Here is a 23,354-nt window from a genome sequence, read left to right as displayed (position 1 = left end):
GAATTCAGTTCAAAAGTAAGAATGTCTTGATCTTTGTATGATACTCAAGATCCTTCTCAAAACCCAAGACCAAAAACAAAAACAACAAAATAAGTAGATACCATGATTATCTCAAGTTGATAGTCATTTGGTTGAAATTTTATTCGTTTCTGTTGGTTAAATGTTTAATAATCATCAAAAAATTATATATGAGAAATATGTGTTTACCTAAATTTTATGGTTTGGCATGATCCTTAGTTATTGCTAATCAGAGAAATTATGAAAGATAAAATCTTAGAGTCGCGGACAGAGAAACTTTCCAATACACTGCATTTATATAGTAATATATAGTCTTAAAGTTGTGATTTGGGACAATACAAAAGCCTTATGTATTTTTAAAAGTTCCATAATACAAACCATTCACTTTAGAATTACAAGAAAAGATGAACTTTTAGAATTTTCCCTTTGCTAAGTAATTTTGACTATTACTTGAAATTTAGACATCAAGATGCTTAGAATAGTATTAAAATGTATCTAATATTTTCTATAGCTTACTTGTCAATATGCATATTTATTTACACTACATCATATAAACACATAAACATACATATGATATTTTACTCACACGTAAGAAACTATCCAGGGAACCATTCTCCATGTATTCTGTAACGATCATCACAGGCTTACCTAAACATTCAATATTTGATAAATATATACTCGTCAGTACACTTAGTTGGCATAACATACTTATATACTACACTTCAAAACATATGATAAACATGAAACTTTCATGTCCTCCAAACATTACAAAGTTGAATTAAAAACAATTGTGACTCAAATAAAATTTTTAAAAATGTATAAGGCTAGGTTCTAGAACAAAAGCCCATAACCTACTTTATCTAAATTAAATTATTTATTATAGTGTTCAAGAGTCAGATAATATCCAACTATATATCTTTGTTCTTTTTCTTCTGAGGTATTTTTAAGAATCAAATATTTTGTCTTCAACCTCATTGTCTTAGTTTCATTCCTGTTACTCTGATAAAAATACCTTTCCAAAAGCCAACAGGGGAGAAAAGGTTAATTTTAGCTGACAGCTCTACACCACAGTGTGTTATTGTGTGGAAGTAAAGACAGCAGGTATTGCAGTAGTGAGTTATTGTCACAGATGAGAACTGAGAGATACTGAATGTATGCATGCCACTGCACGTTTTCACTTTTCAAAGATGGCAGGACCCAAACCTAAGAAATGATGCCACCAACTTTAGGCTAGGTCATCCCACATCTAGAAACATAATCGAGATAATCTCCCACAGGTCAGGTCATCCAAATAAGTTCCTCATTGAGTCTCTCTTCAGGGGAGATTCTAGACTGTGGCAGATTGACAATTAAAAGTAGTCACTACAGTGAGGACACACAGGAATTTGGTGTTCAGTTATTTGGTCTTTAGTAATTGTGGAGCAATACGTTGTTTATCAGTCTCACGTGAATCCTCCTACTTTTCCTTTCCCCCCTAATTTTTAATGTTAGTATGCCACCTGTACCTACACTTTCGTGTAACACAGTATAACTGGTCCCCTTCCAAGTCTAGAAGACCCAAGATTAATCAGAACTGAGAGGTCTTGAAAGTCCTTATACATGTAACAGGCTTTGACCAAACAACCACATCCATTTAATTGTGTGACATAGCCATAAGCTTCCCTTTGAAGCTTCTTATCTGATATGGAGATATGTTTATGTTTGTTTGTTTATTTTTAATTATACTTTCTCCCTGGTATGTTTTTCTTCATTTATATTTAATTTTGATCATTTTAAATATATTATACCTGTTTTATTTTTTCTGCCTTATGGTTTTAGTTACCTTCTTTTTATTTTTAAAACAGTCTCATATAGTTTAGGTGGGTCTTGAACCCACCATGCAGCATAGACTAGCAATGAACTTTAGATCCCATCTCCTTCCAACCTCTGAGTGTTCCTTGTATACACATCTGTCACATTTAGTAGCTCCAGTGCTAGGGATCAGGGCCCCTGGCTTCATGCATGCTGGGAAGCAGTCCATCAAATAAGCTACACTCGCAGCTCTTTTGTCATTTTGATTCTACAAACAATCTTCGTTTCTTGACACTTTCCTTTTGTTGGTCAATATTGACACTGAATCCTAAATCAGTACTATGCAGATATTTTTACAGTACTTACAGCTTGAATCTACAGTAATAATTTTAGTTAGATATACAAACATTTATGCTATGTAAAATTCTAGGTAGTTTTCACATATATAATTCTCAACAGGTAGCGGCTGACTTTCAATAAGGCATTGCTTCATTTCTAGTCTTCAGGTGCCAGGTCAATGTATCTCTGACCTAGTCATATCTGAAAAATATTTTAGTCAAAATCTTCATCATTTACGGTTTGCTGTTGTCAAATTCTGGCCAAAATTTTGTTTGATAATTCTCAAGAAGTAATGCAAGGTTTACTAGTGCCTTAGAAACACAGTTGAATCCTATGCTGCTTTCCACAGCCCTGTCCTGTCCTGATTTAAGGAATGAATGAATGAAAAGAAACCCCGCTCCTCCTAAGTCTCTCCAGATTACGATCAGGGTCTGTGCTCCTTCATTACATATTTCTGGGGAGAATAATATGCTACCAAACTTACTTCAATAGTAGTCGACCACACTGCTTCCTTTGGCTGGTTACTGCATTTGTATACCACTCATCTCTCTGCTTATCACTGATTTCCTCCGACTCTCAGCCTTATGGCCATTTCATTTCTCATTAGCATGTCTTGTAAAACATTTGACAAGGGAACTAAAAGTAGCTAGAAAGTCAAGCCATTCAATTAAGCCGTGGCCCCATGACCATTCAGAAATAAGATCAGGCTGCCTTTGGTTCTTCTAATTTAGGTATTTGTAAACACTTCAGTTAAGATAGGCAAGCCTGGAAATATGCTTTACATTAAGTTCAAAGATCCGGCAACCCAAGTGGACAGACAAAGAGCACACAAAATCACTTGGAAAGCAATATCTTAAGAGTTTCCTTTGTGATCTCAATAAATATGCTTAGAAAAAAGACTCTGGAGTAGTGGTGAGAATTTGCTGTGGCATGCAGTAAATGCAGTGGGAAAGGATCTTCAAACATCAGCTCATCTGTGCATTATGCAGCGTGCTGGTACTAAAGTTTGCACGACTCACCCTCTGTACTTTGATTAGCACACAACACAATCTGCTTCCCAAAATTGGAGGCTGTATCATTTATGAACATGAGAGACCCCAAAACATAGCTGGGGATATGCACTAGGCCCAGTCGAAAATCAATCCTACGAGTGGCAGAAAAATCCCCATCAAAAACCACCAAGGCAGATTTCACAGTGCATCTTTATTTCTGCTTTTAATTTTACTCAGTATAGAAAGAAAATGGTTGCGGGGAGGTAGTCTCTCACAGATGTACACTAACAGAATCAAGTCAGTATGGTCTAAGTCCCTTTCTCTAACTATCCACAGTAGTTCAGAGATAAGTGAAATCACTTAATCACTGTCCAATGGAAATATCGAAATATTCCAGATTCAGCCCTGGATATTACAGACCACAAGTATCCTAATCACAATTTCCACAAAAACAAGATTTGGATGCTGTAATATGTCAGTTGTAGTCATATTGTCTTTACAAATTTCTAATCTTTGTTTTTGGGTTGAGATAGTTACAATTAAATTTAATTCTAGTGGTTCAGAAATAATACCAATTTTGTTTAACACTCTAAATCGCATGTGCTGTTTGCTGGTCTGTTTGTTTCATGACAGAGCTTTGCTGTGTATCCTGGTTTGCCTGATGCTTTCTGATTGACTGGACTGGCCGGAAACTCAGGGCACTCTTGCATGAGCTTCTTGTATAGATGGTTAATAAGGAGTAATTTTGTGGCTCCTTAAGCACACTTTTATAAATGGTTATGATATACAATAAAAACCACTGTTATTAGCAGACAGTACTCTTTCAGTGATACTAAGTAATCAGAGAATATTAGAAAATGCAGAGAAGGAAATTGGAACAAATTCCAAAAAATTACTTCCTGGTATTTCTGAGACAGAAGATATGAATGATGAAAACATGAAAGATTTTCCTTTGTATATAATAAATTGATACAAATATTTTAAAAAATTAAATATGTTTAATTCTTATTGGACCATTACAAAAACATAAGGTAATATTATTATTCCATTTTAACAAGGATTCTTTTATTGAAATAACCACTGTTTTATTCACTACTGTGTGTGCTAGTAAAAGCAGAGGCCAATCCCATTTGAATTAAGTTCTAGCTCCACTGCCAAGCACCAAGCCAGTGACAATTGCAGAGGTCATGTCTGTGACTGGGGTTTGGCTAAGGATGACATCTGATTTTGCTATGTGTCTGTAGCTCCAAGAATTCCTTAACAATCACACTGGCCATCCTAATACTGAATACTTACGTTAACTGATATTAAAGTGTGAATATTTTACTTAAAAACACCGTGTATGGTAAATTTATCCTCATGCGTGCATATATGTGTGCATACCCGAAGAATCCAAACATCAATTTCACCTCTGTTATTCTATTGCTTTCTGCCTAATTTTTTTGTGACAGTCTTTTCACTGACCCCGAAACTCACTGACTCAGCTAGAATGAAATATCCGTAACCTCTGGGGATCCCTTTGTCTCTACTTTGCCTCCATTTTACCCCAAGCAACTGAGTTCATAGTTGTGTGAACAGCTGCCACACCCAGCTCTTATGCTGAGTCATCATCTTTGTGTACAATAACTTTACCTACAAAGCCATATCCCCAGCCAATTAAATTTAAATATTTTCTATGGCTAGATGTTAAACATAACCATTAAAGTAGTTTATTTTATGAAGATATTAATACTTTATTTTTAACAAAGCAAAGCAAGAATTTCAAGATATTAATTATTAAACAAACCATTTTGTATTTTTACAATAAACAAAACTTGGACATAGTATACTATACTTTTGTCTGTCTTCTTGATTCCCCATTAATAACTCTTTTGTTTGTACATTGGTAACCAAGACTTTATAATTTCTATTACTATATATTATTCTGCACTGTCCCTGTTTCTACTTTTCTTCCGTTAAGAAAGTAACTTTGGGACAAGTAATAGTGGCTCACACCTTTAAAACCTGTCTCAAAAAATAAAGGACAAGGAAAGAAAAAAAAGGAGTGAATTGATGCTCTTGGAAATGCCCACCTCATGTGTCAAGGAATCACGCTCTAACACATGCTATAAGTTAAAAATATTTTTTATGTTATTGTTTCTTTGAGAATTGCAAACAATATTTTTGTTGTGTGACCCCTTCCCCACAACACACTACCCTAGCTTTGTGTCTTCCTTTTATTAATTTAAATTTGTCAAGCATAGGTTTAATTTCCTCATGGTGTTTGATTTCAATTTGTGGCCCTCCCTTGGAACAAGGTTGAACTACAAGTCTCTATACCTTCAAGAAGGTTGAGTCCCCCTCTCCCATCAGTTATTATATCCAATAGTTCCTTAGTTATAAGTGAAACTTTGTACCGTTTCCCACCTCCATGGGGAGATGTTTCCTTGGCTTGGCCTTGTGAAGGACATGTGTATGCTGTCATAACTTCTTGGATTAAAACATGGTCTCCTTGTAGCAGTCAACCCTTTTGGTTCTCATAGGCATTCTGCTACCTCTTCCACAGAGATGCTTGAAGAGGGGTGTGACATAATTGTGCCAATTATGGCTGAAGATGCCACAGTCTCCGTCTTTATAAATTCCTGGGTCTCTAGGTTCATCATTATATTCCTTAAATTGAATTTAATCTTATGATGTTGACATGAAATCATGATATTTCTATAAATGCCTCACCAAATCCTTTGTAATTCCAATATAGATATCCATAAGACATTAGTAAAGGGTCAAAAAGAAATAACCTGACTCCTTTAAACATATAAGGTACCATTCTCTTCTTATTTTTCTCAAAATACACTGATAGACCTTCCTACTTATGCTACAAGACATGCTGATTAGATATGTGTTGTGACTCAGTTGTCACTTTGCAGTTGTGAATGTGTGACAGCAACTTACATCATCAGCAATGCCAAAATGTGTTATTCTACCAAATCATTCCTATAATTGTTGAAAAAATTTCATGTACACACTGGTTAATAAAAAATTACTAACTCAAGCACAGATTAAACTTTTATAGAGAAGCAAGTGAAAAAATTAAGATTTTGTTTTGTCATTTAAATATGACATCTTCTAGTAATGTTTACTCGTCTTATGTGAAGGAAATAAAAACGTCTAAGCCTTTTGTACAGTGTGGGCATTCAAAAGGACACATAAGAAATCCTTTGATACCCTGTCTACAGCATTCATCATCATGCAAGGATACATATGAGATATATAGTAAATCTTCTTGTTGCTATAATTTTATTTTAATTTCTAGAAAAAATTCAAGGGGAAAATATACTAGTCACATCCAGTACAAATCTCTCTCTATGCTACTAGGTAAAAGTTGCCAGTGGTAATTATAGTTCGAGCCGGAGCATCATTTAACTAATGGTGTGATGGCAGAAATATCAAACATTTGCTGAAATTAAGTTCCATCCTTTTGAACTTCCAGTAAAATTGATAACACATGTTAGTGCCTAGCTCTGAGCAGAATGTGCCCCAGCTTTCTGCTACTTTGAAGATCACAGACTCTATCACCTTCTCCTGTTCAAGGCCATCAGGCTCAGCAAGTACCGTGCCATTAACATTGTTTATGGCTCAGCTCAAATAAATGAAAAAGTAATGACTATATAATGAGCTCCCCCCTCCGCAAAAAAATGACCTGAAACAGCATATTACGTAGGTTGAGTAGTTGCAAGCACAATTGATAGCAATAATAAAAAGAACAGGTTTTATATAAAAAAGAATTATTTTCCAGAATTTTCTTTTGTTGACTCATTGACTGGTGCTTGATCAGGAGTGTGTAGTCTCATCTGATATTAAGATGTCTCAATACCACACTTGTATCAGTATTCCTCTCACCTGAGGAAGCCTCTGTAACAGTTTGACTTGCAAGAGTTCTCCCACTGAGTAAGGTTGACTTGGAATGCAACCCCTGATCCACTGTCTCCTAATTAAAACATGAATTTTTTTCCTTTGGAAATGTCATTGTGTTCATGAAAACTAAGTTCCACTTAACACTGCTTGTGCATGCATAGGCAGGTGTCTCTGTACTTTATAGAGAGAATTACTTTAGAAGTCATAGAGTTTTAGGAAACAAAACAGTCATCAGGACAACCAACTTTCAGAGGTAGATTAGCTCCTTTCTATTAAATGAAGCATATTAAGCTGATACTAAAAAGGTTGAATTTCCCTCTGCCATGGCAGAGTGCCAAGCTTACCGCTTTCGACATGCCACTGAGGAGCTCACAATCGAATTTAAGCCGACTACTCTATTATGTTTACAGGGAGTGCTGTGGCTGTATTTATGGATTGGGCTTGGCAACTGCTCATGTTATTTGAGTAGGGAGATATAGCAAATTTAGAACTTTCACTCCAAGGAGTTAGTTGTAAACGACAAAAGAACTTTCAAGAATCAGACATCAATAAGTTGTTCAACATATCCTACCAGAATTTTAAAAATACATTTTGATCTGAAACCTTTACTTTTTCCTACATTTTTGTCTTGGGGATTGTTTTAGATATTTTATTGTTTTTTTTGGATCATTATAATTCAAAGTATTTGTCTACTTTTAGATGGAAAGACAATTTCCTGGAATATTCACTGTTTTGTTTTGCTTGTAGTGCCATAATCATGTTCTTATGCCTCAGCACAACAGGTTGCTTTCACTAATTCATTAGAGTGGAATCAAAGGGAACAATGCCAATGGGTAAAAAAATGGAACCCATCAATAAGTGTCACTTGAGGCCTAACCTTGTGTTTGATGATGACCTTTATCCAATCTCTCTTAAATGTATGTTCTGGAAAAATTAGTGATGATTCTATCCAGAGTAAAATGTAATCATTCTCTCCATTACTCTCTGATTGAAGTAATCAGTTAAGTAATTGAACTTCTATGAAAAATACAGTCAATACAATGACACAGGAAGCCTATTAACAACAAATATTGCCCCCTCCCCTCCTGCTCCCCTGGTTCACTTCCTTTTCTTTGCCTTCATATTCCTCCTCTTTTTTTCTTTGTTTTACTTATTTGTTTATTATTTTGTGATTTTTACATGACTTTTTAATTGTTTGATATTATATTATCATTACAAACATTATTTTCTTTTTCCCTTTCATCCCTTCATTCCTTTCCACATTCCCTATTCTTGCTTTTTCAAATTTGTGGCCTTGTTTTTACATGCATGTATGTATATACATGTATGGCACTTTCTTCAATCAATTCATTTTTGATTCCTGACACAACGAAAGAATATATTTGGATTCAAGGCTAATATAGTCATATTCCTGTCATTTCTACGATATTTTATCTAGTTTGAGGTGTTATACTATTATTTTTCTTTTAATATTCAGTTTTTGAGGGTGGTAAATGGAACTGAACTGTGCACAAGCATGTCTGGGCCAATGGATGATATCTGGTGTTCTCTATTTTTCTCTGTGTCATTCCTGAGAAACAGGGTTTCTCAGTGAACCCGGGGACTCAACTTTGTGGTCAGTGAATAGAGTAATCCTCCTGCCTCCTTCCTTTTCAGCACATGTGGCCATGCTTTTTGGCATGCAGTCTGAGTGTTCAAAGTGAGCTTCTCATGATTGCACAGCAACCGCTCTGAACCAATGACTCATCACCCAGCCCCTTTTTCAGAACTTAGCAGTAGCAGATTAATACAAAAGTTGTAGAAACTTGAAATGGTGCTGCATTATGGAAGAAAGAATTGTAAGTGGAATATAAGGATATAACATGAAACCTCAGCTGGGGAGCTGGCTTAGCAGCTAAATGCATGTGCCTCCAATTTGGACGATTTGAGGTATGTCTACAGGAGCCACATAGAGAAAGATGAGAGTTAGCTTCTTGGGTTGTTTCTGATCTCCTCACACAAGTGTCCTAACACACACACACACACACACACACACACACACACACACACACACACACACACACACTAAATCCATGCTAAAAGAGGAAAATTAAAACATGAAAACCTTTCTCTTCTATATTTGGGGTTAGAGTTAAAATAGAAAATTATATTTCTCAACATCTGTGGTGATTTCTAGAAAAGAGCCATATGTTGTATGGTTGTTCATGAAAATGTAAAGGAGAAATGATCAATTCCAATGCACCAGGTGGTCATGACAATGTAAGTGTTCCACAGTCCAAAGTGAAAGCCAGCAGGCCCTTCATGAAGTAAAATGAGAACCGCAGCAGTAAAAGCTGAGAATGAGAAGACTAGGTTCATAAGTAAAAATGGATTGCCTTTCCCAGTTGGACTCCAGATCCACAGAGAGACCACTTGATCAAGATGTCATGATTGACATTAAATGTCTAAATGACAGTGAAAATCCAATGAAATGTGACCTTATACATATAAACCAATTTTTTCTTTCCCAGAAGGAACAATAGAATCACTCATCTTCATAATCACACTTTTAGTGTTATGTTTTAATGAATTGTTAAAACAAAAATATTTCCATCAGCGAATATTTCAATATTACTGATAATACTGATTGAGAGTTAAGAGGCAAGAAATAAATATTTATAAGATTTAAGAAGGTTATGTTGTGTGTGTTTAGATTACTACACATTGTTAAGTTCTTAATTTTATTTATTTAGTATGGAAAAATCAAAGTATTCTTTAATTATACCATGCTTTTGTGTAAAGCGAAGTAACGTTTTAAACTGCACTAAACTGGTAGAAAGTATCAGGGGCCACTTGGAAAGGACTGCATGTAATGTTACAGAAAAATAACACTGTGCAAAATATAACGGGTAATGTCTGTTGGTAACCATAGAGTATGGAAATGTGGTGCCAGTGAATTATCCCCTGAAGGATGCCAAATTTTCTACCATATGTTGTCATTCACTGTATGGAGTCTGTTGCCAATTTCACTTATTCTTCACCCTGCGCTTCAAAATCTTGAGAAAAAAATATTCGCAGCCATTCTCTAGAGGTTTTCATTGGGACTGGAGCCAATAATCACAGATCTGCCTCACAGGATCCCTTTAGCCTGGCTGAAGAAATCATCATGGAAATAAATCCAGACCTCTGTGATGGCTCTGAGCCAGAGGCTCCCCAGCCCAGTAAGGAATCCACCTGGAAGCCTAGGTCGGAACTACCTGAAATCCACTGAGAAACGAAGAGAAGACTAATTCCCCATCTGACGTCTTGGAAGCATCCCCAAGATTCCTATAATATTACTATAGGCAGGAGGACAGCAAAGAGGCAAAATTTGAGTGCTTAAACCAAGATTGTGATTAATACATGACAAGGCAGCTAGTTGGGAGTTCCTTCAAAAGCCATTCATTGTTTATCCAGCTCCTCTGTGAACAAAATCCTTCTCTGCGATTTTCTTTAAGACAACCTTTCAGTCAACTGACTAATGTCAAAAGTCAAAAGGTTTTGTGATGTGCAACAGCCCTGCAATTCAGTCTATTGCCAGAAAAATGTGTGTTCATCCTTGACAGAATTCCAGTTAGCACCAAGCTACTGGTGATAAGAAAATCCTTCCTTGATTGACTTTGAGTTTATGTAATACCTATTCAACATAAACAAAAGCAGACATTGCGATTTGACTTACTTTTAGTGACAACCCCTTCTAGCCGGATGATGTTGGGGTGGTCAAACTGTCCCATAATGCTTGCTTCTCCCAGGAAGTCTCTCCTCTGCTTCTCTGTGTAACCTACTTTCAGGGTCTTGATGGCAACTGAGATTTCTTTTTTCGAAGGAAGTTTTAAGCGACCACTGCAAACTTCTCCAAATTCACCTGTTTGAGTATGAAAGAACAATAAATTATAATACAAAATTTAAAGATTCATGGGGTTCAGTGGATGGTTTATTGGGTAAAGTGTTTACTTGCAAGCATGAGGTCCTAGGTTTGGGACCCTAACACCCAGGGTAAAGACAGGTATAGTGATGCACATATACAACCTCAGTGCTGGGTGGAGGAAGCCCTGGGCTTGCAAGTCACTCAGTATGAGCACCAAATTAAGTGAGAGATTGTATCTCAACCACAAAACAAACACGAATAGTGATCAATAGAGGAAAACATCCAAAGACAACCTCTGCCTTCAATGTATACACACAAATGCATACACCACACACACATACATACATACATACACACACACACACACACACAAACACACACCAAAATCATCAAAACAGAGCACCCGTTGCTTTTGAATAATGCTGTTAAAGTATATATGTTTGCACTTCCAAGTTATTTTCCATAAGCTCGAAAAATTTTGGAAGACAGCAATTTAAAATTGCCTAGAATTTCCAGGATATTCATGGGCCTTTTGAGGAGCTCAACATGGATTAGGTCACCACATCATGAAAATGCAAGAGAAAATTTGAGAGAAGCATCTATCAGACTTTGCATTCCTTATTCTAATAGCTAACATGATTTCAGGGTTATCAACAGGCTAGCAAAGATATTAGGGTTGAACATTAGATTAATTTCAGATGTTTGAAACTATTCTGTTTTTACTGTGAGGGCCAAATTGGCTATAGACTTAGACTCACTGAAAATGAGAGTGTAAGCATCTGCTATCAATTCATTTTATTGGAGTATTGGTTTGTTGTATTATTGACACACTTGCTATAAAGTTCTCTAGGCTTCTGGGAGAAGAACAAAAATATAACAATATCAAATGAAGCATGGCCAGTTTTACCTAAAAACGCACCGAAGAAATATTTTCTTAGACTGGAATATCTCCATAAAGTTATCTTAATGTATCAATGACCTAAAATTGGTTGAACATGAACCATTGCTGAATTTTAAAGTTTCCAATATGGTTGATATAAAATTTCCCTGAATTGTTAGGACCCTGCCAGGTTACTACTAACATTCACCTATCACTCTTCCAATAGATATGTGGCACTGAACAGAAGCCCATTACATATAGTTCTCTGCCTCCATGGCAGCCATGATCGCTACAAAATAATACTACCCACAGAATATCTCTTCCTATTATTTTACAGATTGTTAGACCTGTGTTGTTCCATAATTAAAAATCATTCTTACAATAACCAGAAAGAGCTTATTTTGTAGTGTTTTTTAGATTAATCGTATGATAATTTTGTCTGTTTGTGGTCTTAATTTGCTGCGAGTTTCTTGAATATAGTGCCCCTTGTACCCATTAGGAAGAAGTGGTAAAAAAAAAACTTCTGTTTCTTTACTTATTTTTCAAATAAGTAACTGGTTTGACCCACAAAATAAGAGGATATCCTATTGACTCACCCGCTACATGACAACACATTGTTTCCTTCTCTTTAGGAAGTTTAACCTTCCCTGACTTCACCTAATTTTGAGAAAAAAAATCTTCATTGCTTCCAAAGCAATGACTTGTGCTATATGTTGACAAAACCACTTAAGAAATCAAGGAAGAACTAATCCTTATTTCTGAACTATAGTGTTCCTTAGGGTAAGGGCTATGAAGAAGGAATATTTTACATCATTTAAAACACACACGCATAACAGTTATATTGCATTTTTGTCAGATGTGTCAGCCTTTTATTTTTGATTTTTGGTTCTTTGAATTTGAAAAAGACTTTTAAAAGGAAAACCTAGATTTACAATTACTAATTTTGTTTATCAGGAGACTGTCTTTTATCCCGCCATCCCATTTAGTCAGTAGCTTTGTGACACATGATCAGCCTTTAGCCACTGCTACTGCTGTCCCCAGAATTCCATAAATAAAAAACAGCCATGGTCTGAGAGTCTGTAAGTCTGGCACCTTTGAAATAATTGCATTCCATTAAATGGTGCATTTTTTATTGGCTGTCTTTGATCATGAAATCAGAAAATGCCTGTTTCCATAGCAATACACGTAGGTCTCAAAAATGAGCAAGTTCATGTTCCTCGTGTAGCATTCTCACTGCTAGTTGGAAAATCATGATTAGCAACTTGTTGTTAGGAGAGCTATTGACATGTTAGTTACCTGCTCCAACAACTTTGTCGATGGATATGTTGGTGGCATCCAACTCCTTCGCAAACTCATGAACTGCTTGTGTAGGATCCTCATATGTATGTGGGTCAACATATGTTCTGAGACCTGGAAGCTTTACTATTACAAAAAGAGACACATGATTTTACAAAGTGAATTTCATAACATTAGTGGCTGCAAACATCTTTATCCCAATAAGTTATATTGATCTTTAGTCTACTAAATACTACTCTGCACTATTAAAAAATATGATAGAAATATTGTACTAGTTGTAGAAAAAACATTTTTAAAAAGTTTTCTATGATATAACATACAAAGGAAGCAAACTAAGGTATTTCCTCTGCTAAAACAAGGGAACACTGCAAATCTCAAGAAAGAAGATGACAAGGACATGAGTAGGCCAGGTAATTACCATCACGAGCCATCATGGCCACTATGCTACCAAATATTTCTGATTCAGAGGCACTAGACTAGCCTAATATCTGCTGCATTATACTATCTGATAGTAAACCAAAACACACTAATATGCTCAGGAGGCAGAAGAGATGTGTAAGAATGCCAGCATACTGTCAATGGACTGAAATTGCGTGTAACTTTCGACATAACTAAAATCAACATAAATAATGTCTATAAGTTTAGTAGTTATGCTGAAAAGTCATTTCATGCATAAACCATACTTGTAACTTCATGCCATGTTTATTTATTGAATTATTCTGAAGGTGAACATTACATGAATTTCTATAAATAAAGTATCAAAAAAATCCAGATGTAAATCGTTCAATATCATTAAGTATTATGGGATTTGAAAAAAAAAATGATCACCTTTGAAGAGATCACATTAATGAATGTTCAAACAATCTTTCTTTAAAAGAAACATTTTCAAACAAGAATGTAAGATCAACCCATGAACACACTCTATCTAACATTAACAAGTGGAAATTGATTGCCACAATATATTTGTTGACATTGTAGATAATTTTAATTTTGGTAACATGGATCATATTGTTTTGATATGATGTATGCATGCTTGAAAGATGCAGCTTTTCATTTAATAACACTTAAATGTAAGAGAACATCTTTTATTTAAAAAATAGTATCAGATACTGTAATTTCTAAAAATTACTTTATAATTTGTGCATATCTTTTCCAAACATGTAACTAAGGATTGCATAGGCCCAGTAGGCATCTGAGTTGCCTTTATGGGGTATTAAAAAAGTGTGGGAAGGTGTGATGAAGCCTTTAGCACCGTGGAGCATCAGCCAGTGAGCCCTGCATTTCACAGTAAATGTGTTCTTTAAGGCTGATTTTTTTTCATGAAACAATTATTCTTTTCTATGAAAAGAGATGGTGTCAAAAAATTGACAAAGGGAAGGATTATTCTTAATATTAAGCTAATACAGCTCCTAACTAGCAATACTATCAATACCAAGACAATGAGCCTAAGGAAAACAGTTATACCTTTCTTGATTTGGAAACGACTAAGTTACTAAAATATATTAGGAAGCAAATATGTGTTAGAATCTTTTAGCCTTAGTCAGAGTTTGACTACATTTAAATATTCATTTCTTATTACTGATTCGCTGATCTGCCTCTACATTTGAACAGTAAAGAATCTAGCTTTTTCGCTTACACGAAGTAACATTTTGAACATAATATAAAGTTGAATATTTTTTGTTAAATAATTGCAAATCTTTGACCTTGTTAAATCTGAAGAATAAAGCTCATTTTAGGGAAAGTTGATGGCGTTAGAATTTATAGTAATGTGAAATAATTTTTAAAATGTAATATCTGAAAATTTAAAGAAAATGTTTTGCTGATTTAAAAAGTTCTCAATTGAGATTTTAATGTCAATCCTAGGGAAAATATGTTTCACTAAATAATATGAAGCTTGGATAATTATTCTTCCTTCAGAATCTATCACATTCACTTCTATTTTTTAGCATAAAATACATTCATTTTCCATACACATGACATTTGTGAAAAATTATAAACACAAACCCATGAGTAAAATTGTCTGTTCACTAGGGACTTTGGCTGTTGATTTTTAACTGCTCACCCTTGACAGTCTGGGAACCTGGAGGCTTGGGCTGCAATGCAAGAAATCCCTTCACACCAATAATTAAGGGCACCATACAGAGTAACTGGGCTCTGCCATGAAAACCAGATAATAAACACATGCCCACGTGTTAAGCTGCACTACTTTACAGCTCATTCTGTGCAAACACAATAATTTACATTTCCATTTTACCAGCATGAGTTGCCCTAAGGACGGCAAAAAAAAAATTGTGAAAAATTGTCCAGGCAGTGAGGGCAAAGGGACAGGATCTTAAGAGGCAAAACACATTTCTTTTCTTTTGAAGCAACATTATAAGATTTGTAACAAGGCTTGAGGGAATAGTTCAGAGCTACAGCTTTTTAAAGTAATACCAAATAAATGGTCTGAAATAAACCAGCTGTATTATTGAGAGGCAGAGTGTCTATGACAGGCATACAAGTTGCTTTATGGTTTTAGACCTGAGATAATATGCATTTCTTTGTTTAAAATGTCTATTGTAAAGATACAGTGCATTTAAAAAGTTGTTACAAGAAACTCAGCCATAAAAAGCAAGAGTAAAATACTAGAACCTACTTAGAATTGGTGACAGATATTTATCAAAGTGCATATTCATAAGGCTTATGATCCCTGTAAAGATAGCTAAGTCACCATGGTCCAGTATAGAGTATTCACAGGAACCACCCACCTCTAACTAAGAAGGATCCAGGTCACAGGAATCAATGGTGCAACCTAGTCAGACTACAGAGAAAGAGAAGCCCACTGTTTCATAAGTTTTTAATTCATGAAGTGTGATTAGTAAACTGACTTACCAGGGTTGGAGTAACCTGTGTAGATGTGGCATTGAATTAAGCCGAAACCTTGCTGTTTTATTATAGAATGGTTATTTTATTACATCTCTACAAGGAGATAAATAAAAACTACTGCATCTGCAAACTCTTGTACAGCTTCCATATATAAACTTGCATTTTCATAAACATTTTCTCTGCTTTTACATTATGTAGTTCGCTTTCTACTTGTAAATAGGGGAATAACTTTTTTTTACATTAGATATACCTCAAAGGTAGTTGATAGGAAGCATCCTGTTGATTAGAAGACCTTTTTTAAAATAAAGTTTATTTAAATTAGAAACAATTTTATTTTACATATCAATCACAGTTCCCTCTTCCTCCCATCCTCCCATGCTCCCCACTGACCCCCCTGTCCTATCCACTTTCTGCTCCCCAGGGAAGGTGCCTTCCATGGGGGATCATCAGAGTCTGTAGCAAATGCAAAGTAGTTATTTCTTACAAGACTTCCTAGTTAGTTCTATAAAGGTGTTTTAGAGCAAGTGAGCATCCATCTACACTTTTGCTAACTTCTATAAAATCTTGCTGTTCTTCTGAAAGCCATTTATTAGTGTTTGTCCCCCTTGAATGAGCTGATTTGGAAAAGAGATATATGGAATGACTCATTTTAGCAGAGGGAATTTTTAAAAAAAAATACATCTTTTTGTTAGGCAAACTTTTTTTTTACCCAAAAGTATATTTCTATTACTAGAGGTCAAATTGGTAGAAACTGAGAGGAAATCCTTGTCTTTCCTACCAATTGGATGACACAAAACTTGAAAATAAACAGTTTATTCTAAAAGCTCTTTCCTGGTTGGTGGAACAAATGGAGTAAGGCATTTCACATAAACATTGGTTGTTTACATGTACTTGGCAGTTGAGAGAGGGAAAATGCTCCTATTTAGTTTTCAGTAGAGAATTAGTAATGAAGAGGTTGAGGGTATGCTTCCATTTGAGCCATGCAGCACACACTGTAGTTCTCAGGACACATGACAGACATTATTTGAACATAAACAACAGGTTACCCTTCTCTTTAAGCATGCTGAAAAGCAGCCATGGGAAAATTGTTTAATGTAGAGCCATGGATTTCCTCCTCTTTCTAAGATAAATTTAATTTGTGCATTTTCCCTCATAATACTACTCTAGAATTCTTTTTGTTAAAGGGAAGTTATCCAATCATAAATCAACAACCACTAAAGCTGAAATGTTAAAACAAAGTCTGGAAACTCACAGTGCCCATTCCCAAAGTGAAGTCGCTTCTCATCTGAACTGTGTTTTGATTTGTGATAGCCACAGAACCTAGAAGCAAAGCAAAGCAAGAAAATACTTAAATGTGCTATCCATGCTGAGAATATGTAAAGCCCTCCCCCAAATAAACCTTCCCCCTGAAACAATACATTAGTGAAAGCTTATTGACATCTTAGTTCTAAGTCCTCCACAGAAAGCCTCTTTTTCTGGGAACCCTGGGAGGGAGCCTAATGAGGAGATATGTAGAGTTGCCTCCCCACTGAGCAGACACCTCCAGTTCAGTTTTTATAATAGCATTAGAATGTGTTTATAGTATTTTTAACAACTACTGTTGGAATGAAGAAAGGATAAAGTCTCCTTTGGTAATGATTAGAACTGTGCCTTGTTACCAGTGTTTGGGGTGAGAAAGTGTCAAGGAAATCTGGGGTTATTAGAAGAATGAGGGGATAATTGGAAAAAGAAGGTGGAAACTAGGAGGGAGCTCAAAAGGGAAGTGGTTTGTGTTAGAGGGTGAGGATAAGAACTAATGGAGATCAGGGTGTTTGTGGTGAGCATGTGTCTCTGAGTAATGTTGGAAGTCTCACCAACATGACTCCCTAAATATAAGCTAGACAAGGATGGTAACAATAGACATGCTAAATTAGCTAGTGGAAAGCCCATGAGGCATCCACCCTACACAAAAAACCTACAAGCAAGTAAGGAATGGAGAGAACTGGAGAAATAGTCCTCCCAAGGGCTCTTTAGATAACCAGCACATCAGCTGGTTGTCTAATACCAAACTCTTAACCCTGAAAACAAGTGACATTGTATAGACTAAACAGATTATATTTGGGAATATGTATGTATATACATATATGCATTCAATAACAATGAAAAGAAGAGGCCATGAATTTGACAGAGAACAAGGAGAGGCATATGGTGGACTTTGGATGGAGGAAAGGAAAGGATGAATTGTAATCATATTTTAATTTTTAAAAATAACGGAGAAACAAAAGTGAAAGGGAAGATGGATGAAAATAAAAACAAGAAGTCTATGACAGAAGCATTCTAATCCCTTCAATGACTTCTTGGAGTACAGAGAAAGCCAGTTAAGGTCAATTGTTCAGAAAACTAAACTCACCTCCCAATCAAGACATAAATGACAACAGTAAGGACAATGATGGCCACTGCTGCTGAAATGGCAATCATCACTACATGGCTGTTTTCACCAGAAATGGAGAAAGCTGTGAGGTTGAAGGAAATAAATACAAGAACAACCATTACCACCACGACTGACTACATGACAGTGGCTATATATATTCACCCTACATGCTGTTTTTATCTGATACATAGTTTTTATCTGTGAAATAGAAACTCTGTCAGAAATAACACAGAAGAAATTCACTGAGTTTCAAACAAAAAAGACATATTTTGAATAACTTCATATCAATGTGTATGGCTTACTAATGAATTACTTGATTTTCACATCATCCACAGTACCCAAGAGTCTACACATGAAATATGGTGGCCTGCTTTAAGTCTGTCCATATTGGCATGAAACTCACTGGATAAGTCAGAAGTCACTGGCCAAGCACAGTAAACAGGGAGAGTTTCCAGTAAGAAACCAGATGAGCTTTGGGAAGAATCTTCCTTTATATCTGATGTGTCTGTTTATCAGGCAGGGCAAGCTTCATTTACACGAGAATGGATAAAGCTGGAAGGTTTTTTACAAAATGAAATTACCCAGGCAAAGGACAAATGCTTTGTGTTCTCATACACACAAATCTAGTAAAAGTCAGACACATGCAGTTAGAAGATTTACAGGTATCAGAGGCTCAGAGAGAGATAGGGAGGAGGAAAAGTGGCAAGTGGGAATTAAGTTCCAGTTAAAAAGGACTTTTCAATCTCATGCTAATATAACCACAGCTGTTATAATTTATTGCTATTAAATAAAAATCCTCACTACAAAAGATGATGGATGAAAGAAGATAATTTTTAATTATAGCAGGTTAACCTGTTAGATATTCTAATATAAATTTAAACATAATTTTATATACTTGCTACATATATACAATTATTATTTTTTCAGTTCCATATACAATTTGAAGAACACTAAGGTCAGGAAATGCTGATTTGTGTACAGCCATCGCCTGCAAACTCTCCCTGTGTTTCCTGATTTCTTAAATAGATCATCGTTCTTTGATTCATTCATTTAGAAAGAAGGCAAGGAAAATGATTCTAGTTCAAATCTACTCATAACCCAAATAATATATGGGTCATATCTAAAAGGGCTCAAATTTTGGTAAAAAAGAGGAAAGTTATAAATTTGACAATTCTATGAACTTCAGTTTTCTGTGTTCATTAATAAATATTCATTGAACACAGACACAACTGGGAATAACTGGCTTTGTTGAAGTGAGCACCATCAGTAGAGACTGTGTGGACACAGTCTCAAGTATTAATCTGCCCAGTTACAGTTTATGGAATTTTGACTGACATCAACACTTCTCTATCTGTAATGTAAACAACAAACCCCTGAGCAAAGAAGTAGACTCTGGTTGTTCATGGTGGAGCCAGGGTTAAGACTGTGGGAACTGCTTATGAGTCCCCAGATGACAGTGGCAGGCCTGCTTCCAGACCCTGCATTTAACTAGGTAAGATCAAGACTGCAACTGTGAAATCTCCTCCTCATTTTACTCCTGATCATTGCATATCCAGTTTGTCATCAAATGTTCTTGATATAGTATGCCATGTCTCCATTTGCCTTCTAGATTACAATTCGAATCTCAAATTTGCTCTCTGTTCATCTTTCTTCTTTTTGATCTTTCCATTCAAATATTCCTTCTACAAAACCAGTCTGCTGTACTATTCTTACACACAAACTCTTAGTTTCTGACAACTGTAGGACTGAGTATACATTTTAAACAAGGCATTTAGATTAGGACACTAAGTCTCAAGTTTAATCCATTCCAAAGAGCATCCTAACCTGAAGACTTCCAAAATGCTCAAAGTTCCTGAGAAAGTACTGTGTACACTCACATTGGCATATACCATTGTGCTGAAGAAATGCTGATTGAATATATGATGAAATCTTGATTCAAAACTGAAAACTGGAAGGGAGGGAGAGAGAAACAGAGAGAGACAGAGAGAGACACAAACACACAGAGAGAGACTGTGAGTAGTGTCATTGTTAGTATTTAGGCATTTTACTGGCCTGCCTTTGGAGTTCTGACAAAATACACCCTCAACTGCTGCCACTAAGTACACCATCTGTGCCTAGTCAATATGTTCCCTTTGAAAGAGGGCCCTGCCCACCTCCCATCCCTCTCTCCCTCTCTCTTTCTCTTCCTCTCTCTCTGTCCCTCCATCTTGTAGAGAGCTGTGAAATGCCGCACCCTTAAGATGGTGCTGGCTTCCGCCTCTGCTAGCCCAATAGCAAGTGCTCTCTGTGATAAACAACTCCTTATTTGGTCAAGGCTGGATATCAGGCTTGCTTCCTCGTATGTGGACCTATCTGCTGTCGCCACATGGCTTACCGGGGTTGGCCGCCCAAGGGCCTTTTTAAGCTGTGGGCGGGCACTCCCTGGGGTCAGAAGATTTGTTCAAGGTCCTGAATAAACTGCTTGTGAGAAGGATTCCTGAGTCGCGTCTTCCTTGCTGGTCGAGGTGGTCGTGACACCATCTCTCTCTCTCTCTCTCTCTCTCTCTCTCTCTCTCTCTCTCTCTCTCTCTCTCTCTCTCTCTCTCTCTCTCTCTCTCTCTTCTCTATCCTGCTTCTCATGTCCCAAGAGGCCAGGCTGCTCCATCCCTTTGCCCTTTTTATGATCCCTTTCCGCTAGTAAGAAAACCTTGTTCTTGAACTCTGTCACATGGTGTCTTTCTCGCACTGCTGTTTTCAAAATTACAACAGTCATCTTATCAGAAATGAACACTAGCTCTTTAATTTTAACATGACCTAACTATCTTTGGAAAGTTTTCTGCAAAACAAGTGCTTCTCGTATTTAAAAACCAACACCATGCCCAGCAGTAGATGGCCAATATAAAACATACACAAAGGTATTTTTGGTGGAGGTTATCTCATATTGCTTTGTTTGGACTTTCTTTATATTTTACCTGTCTTTTTCTTGTATAGTGTTTTTTTTTAATTTCTGGGATTTGGGGGTTTTGATAATGTGCAGGCAAGACCTTCCATATGTATACTCTTCTCATTATCTTTTTTGTTGTTTTTTGTTCATTTTATCATTTTGTCTATTTGTCTATTTTCTTTAAAGAGAGAAACAGACAGCAGAAAGGCTGAGAGAGAGAGAGAGAGACAAAGAGACAGAGAGACAGAAAGACAGAGACAGAGAAAAGACAGAATTGAAATGGTGGGGAGATGGGAATCATACCATACTTGCTGTTGAAATTTGAATAAAAAACCTGAATGACTATATGAAGGTAATATAATGACTAATATTATACACTGAGGTCACTGATGACTATTACATTTGTCATGAATTCCATTTGAATGCACTTTCCCATTAATTAGATCCTCCACCCTTTCTTTTTTATGTATGTTTTTTATTTAAATTAGAAACATGCAGCCGGGCAGTGGTGACGCACACCTTTAATCCCAGCACTCGGGAGGCAGAGGCAGGTGGATCTCTGTGAGTTCGAGGCCGGGCTGGACCGATACGGAGAAACCCTGTCTCGTAAAAATCAAATAAATAAATAAATAAATAAATAAATAAATAAATAAATAAGAATCACATGCTTCAAATGTCAATCCTGGCTCCCTCCTTCTCCCTCCACAAACCCTAACCCCACCTCCCCACCCCAAGCGCAATCCCCACATCATTCCCCAGGGAGGGTAAGGCTCCCTTTGGGGGGATCTCCAGGGTCTGTCATTTCATCCTGGGCAGGACCTAGGTCCTTCCCCATGTGTCTAGGCTGAGAGAGTATCCCTCCATGTGGAATGGGCTCCCAAAGTTCATTTATATGCCATGGTGAACACTAGTCTACTACCCAAAGCTCCAGAGATTTCTGAGGCCTCCTCACTGACACTACATTCATGGAGTCTGGATCAGTCCCCTGTTGGACTCTTAGTCATTCGTCTGGGGTTCAAGAGCTCCCCCTTATCACATCTCATTTCCCCTTTATTTTAGAAATCATAGTATCTTTACATCATTTCCCTTTTCCTTGTTCCTCCCATCCAAATACCCCTTGCTCATTTTCAAATTCTAACCTCTTTTTTTCGTGAATTGTTGTTACATGCACGCATTCTCTCTCTCTCTCTCTCTCTCTCTCTCTCTCTCTCTCTCTCTCTCTCTCTCTGTCTCTCTGTCTCTCTCTCTCTCACACACACACATCTATATATATGTATGTATTTTTTCCTACATATAACCTACTCAGTTTATATATTGTTACTTCTGCGTACACTTTCAGGGATGAGCATTTGTTATTGGGCGGCCAGTTGGTCTGCTCTTCTCCTTTTAATCCATGGTGTTACTAATGTACTCATGTGGAAAGTAAAAGGTTAAATAAGATGTTGTTCTGACATAGTAAAATAGTGGAAGCATATATATGTGCCACAGTCCTGTTTATCTGGACACTCTAGAATCTATTGAGGCAAATGGATATTATTAGTCAAGGATGTGATCCTAAGAACTATTATATCAGGATGCCCAAATATCTCAGATCATGTTATTAGCCCTGTGCATTTTTACTAGGCTTAGATACATCACCATACCAAAAATAATGTGATTTTTACAGTTGGACAAAAATATTTAGAAAAGAGAAAATGAAAGTGCCAGAAAAAATGGGAAGTTAGAATGGTCAGAAGAGATTACAAGGTTTCTCTTCAGTAGAGTGCTGGGCCTCGTGGCTCTTTCCAGGATAATTCAGGTCTGATTGGGGTGGAAATTTCCCACCTCTGAGAACTAGTTTCATAACTGTGGCCTTGGCTGTATAAAAACCATTGGTGGCATATATGTTTTTTCTACTGTAATTAAAATGATACCTATTCACTAGAAATATAATGAATCATCTCTTTTAGAAAAGTAATACATTTAATAAATTTCTTTGTTCCATGAGATCTTATCCACATAATGTACTACTTTGTCCTCTGGACATTTTTTTAGTATGCCTCAATTCCTTAATACACACA

The 23,354-nt window shown here is 36.3% G+C and overlaps 1 protein-coding gene across 3 annotated transcripts in view; it reads right to left on the bottom strand.

The window, feature by feature from the left end:
• Epha3 (EPH receptor A3) overlaps positions 1 to 23,354 on the bottom strand; it is a 302,047-nt gene that overhangs the window by 34,062 nt on the left and 244,631 nt on the right. For all 3 annotated transcript variants that reach the window (XM_005076760.4, XM_005076761.4, XM_040750606.1), the window contains exons 8-12: positions 18,351 to 18,453; positions 17,214 to 17,281; positions 13,097 to 13,222; positions 10,732 to 10,917; positions 605 to 666 (exon numbers count right to left, since the gene is read on the bottom strand). In XM_005076760.4, coding sequence (XP_005076817.1) covers positions 605 to 666; positions 10,732 to 10,917; positions 13,097 to 13,222; positions 17,214 to 17,281; positions 18,351 to 18,453 — 545 coding nt within the window. The remainder of the gene's footprint in view (positions 1 to 604; positions 667 to 10,731; positions 10,918 to 13,096; positions 13,223 to 17,213; positions 17,282 to 18,350; positions 18,454 to 23,354) is intronic.

Source organism: Mesocricetus auratus, unplaced genomic scaffold (assembly GCF_017639785.1).
Source record: "Mesocricetus auratus isolate SY011 unplaced genomic scaffold, BCM_Maur_2.0 Super-Scaffold_100008, whole genome shotgun sequence".
In the NCBI taxonomy this organism is placed as follows: Eukaryota; Metazoa; Chordata; class Mammalia; order Rodentia; family Cricetidae; genus Mesocricetus; species Mesocricetus auratus.
The sequence above is the reverse complement of the archived record's forward strand: the minus strand, read 5'-3'. Positions and strand labels throughout refer to the sequence as shown.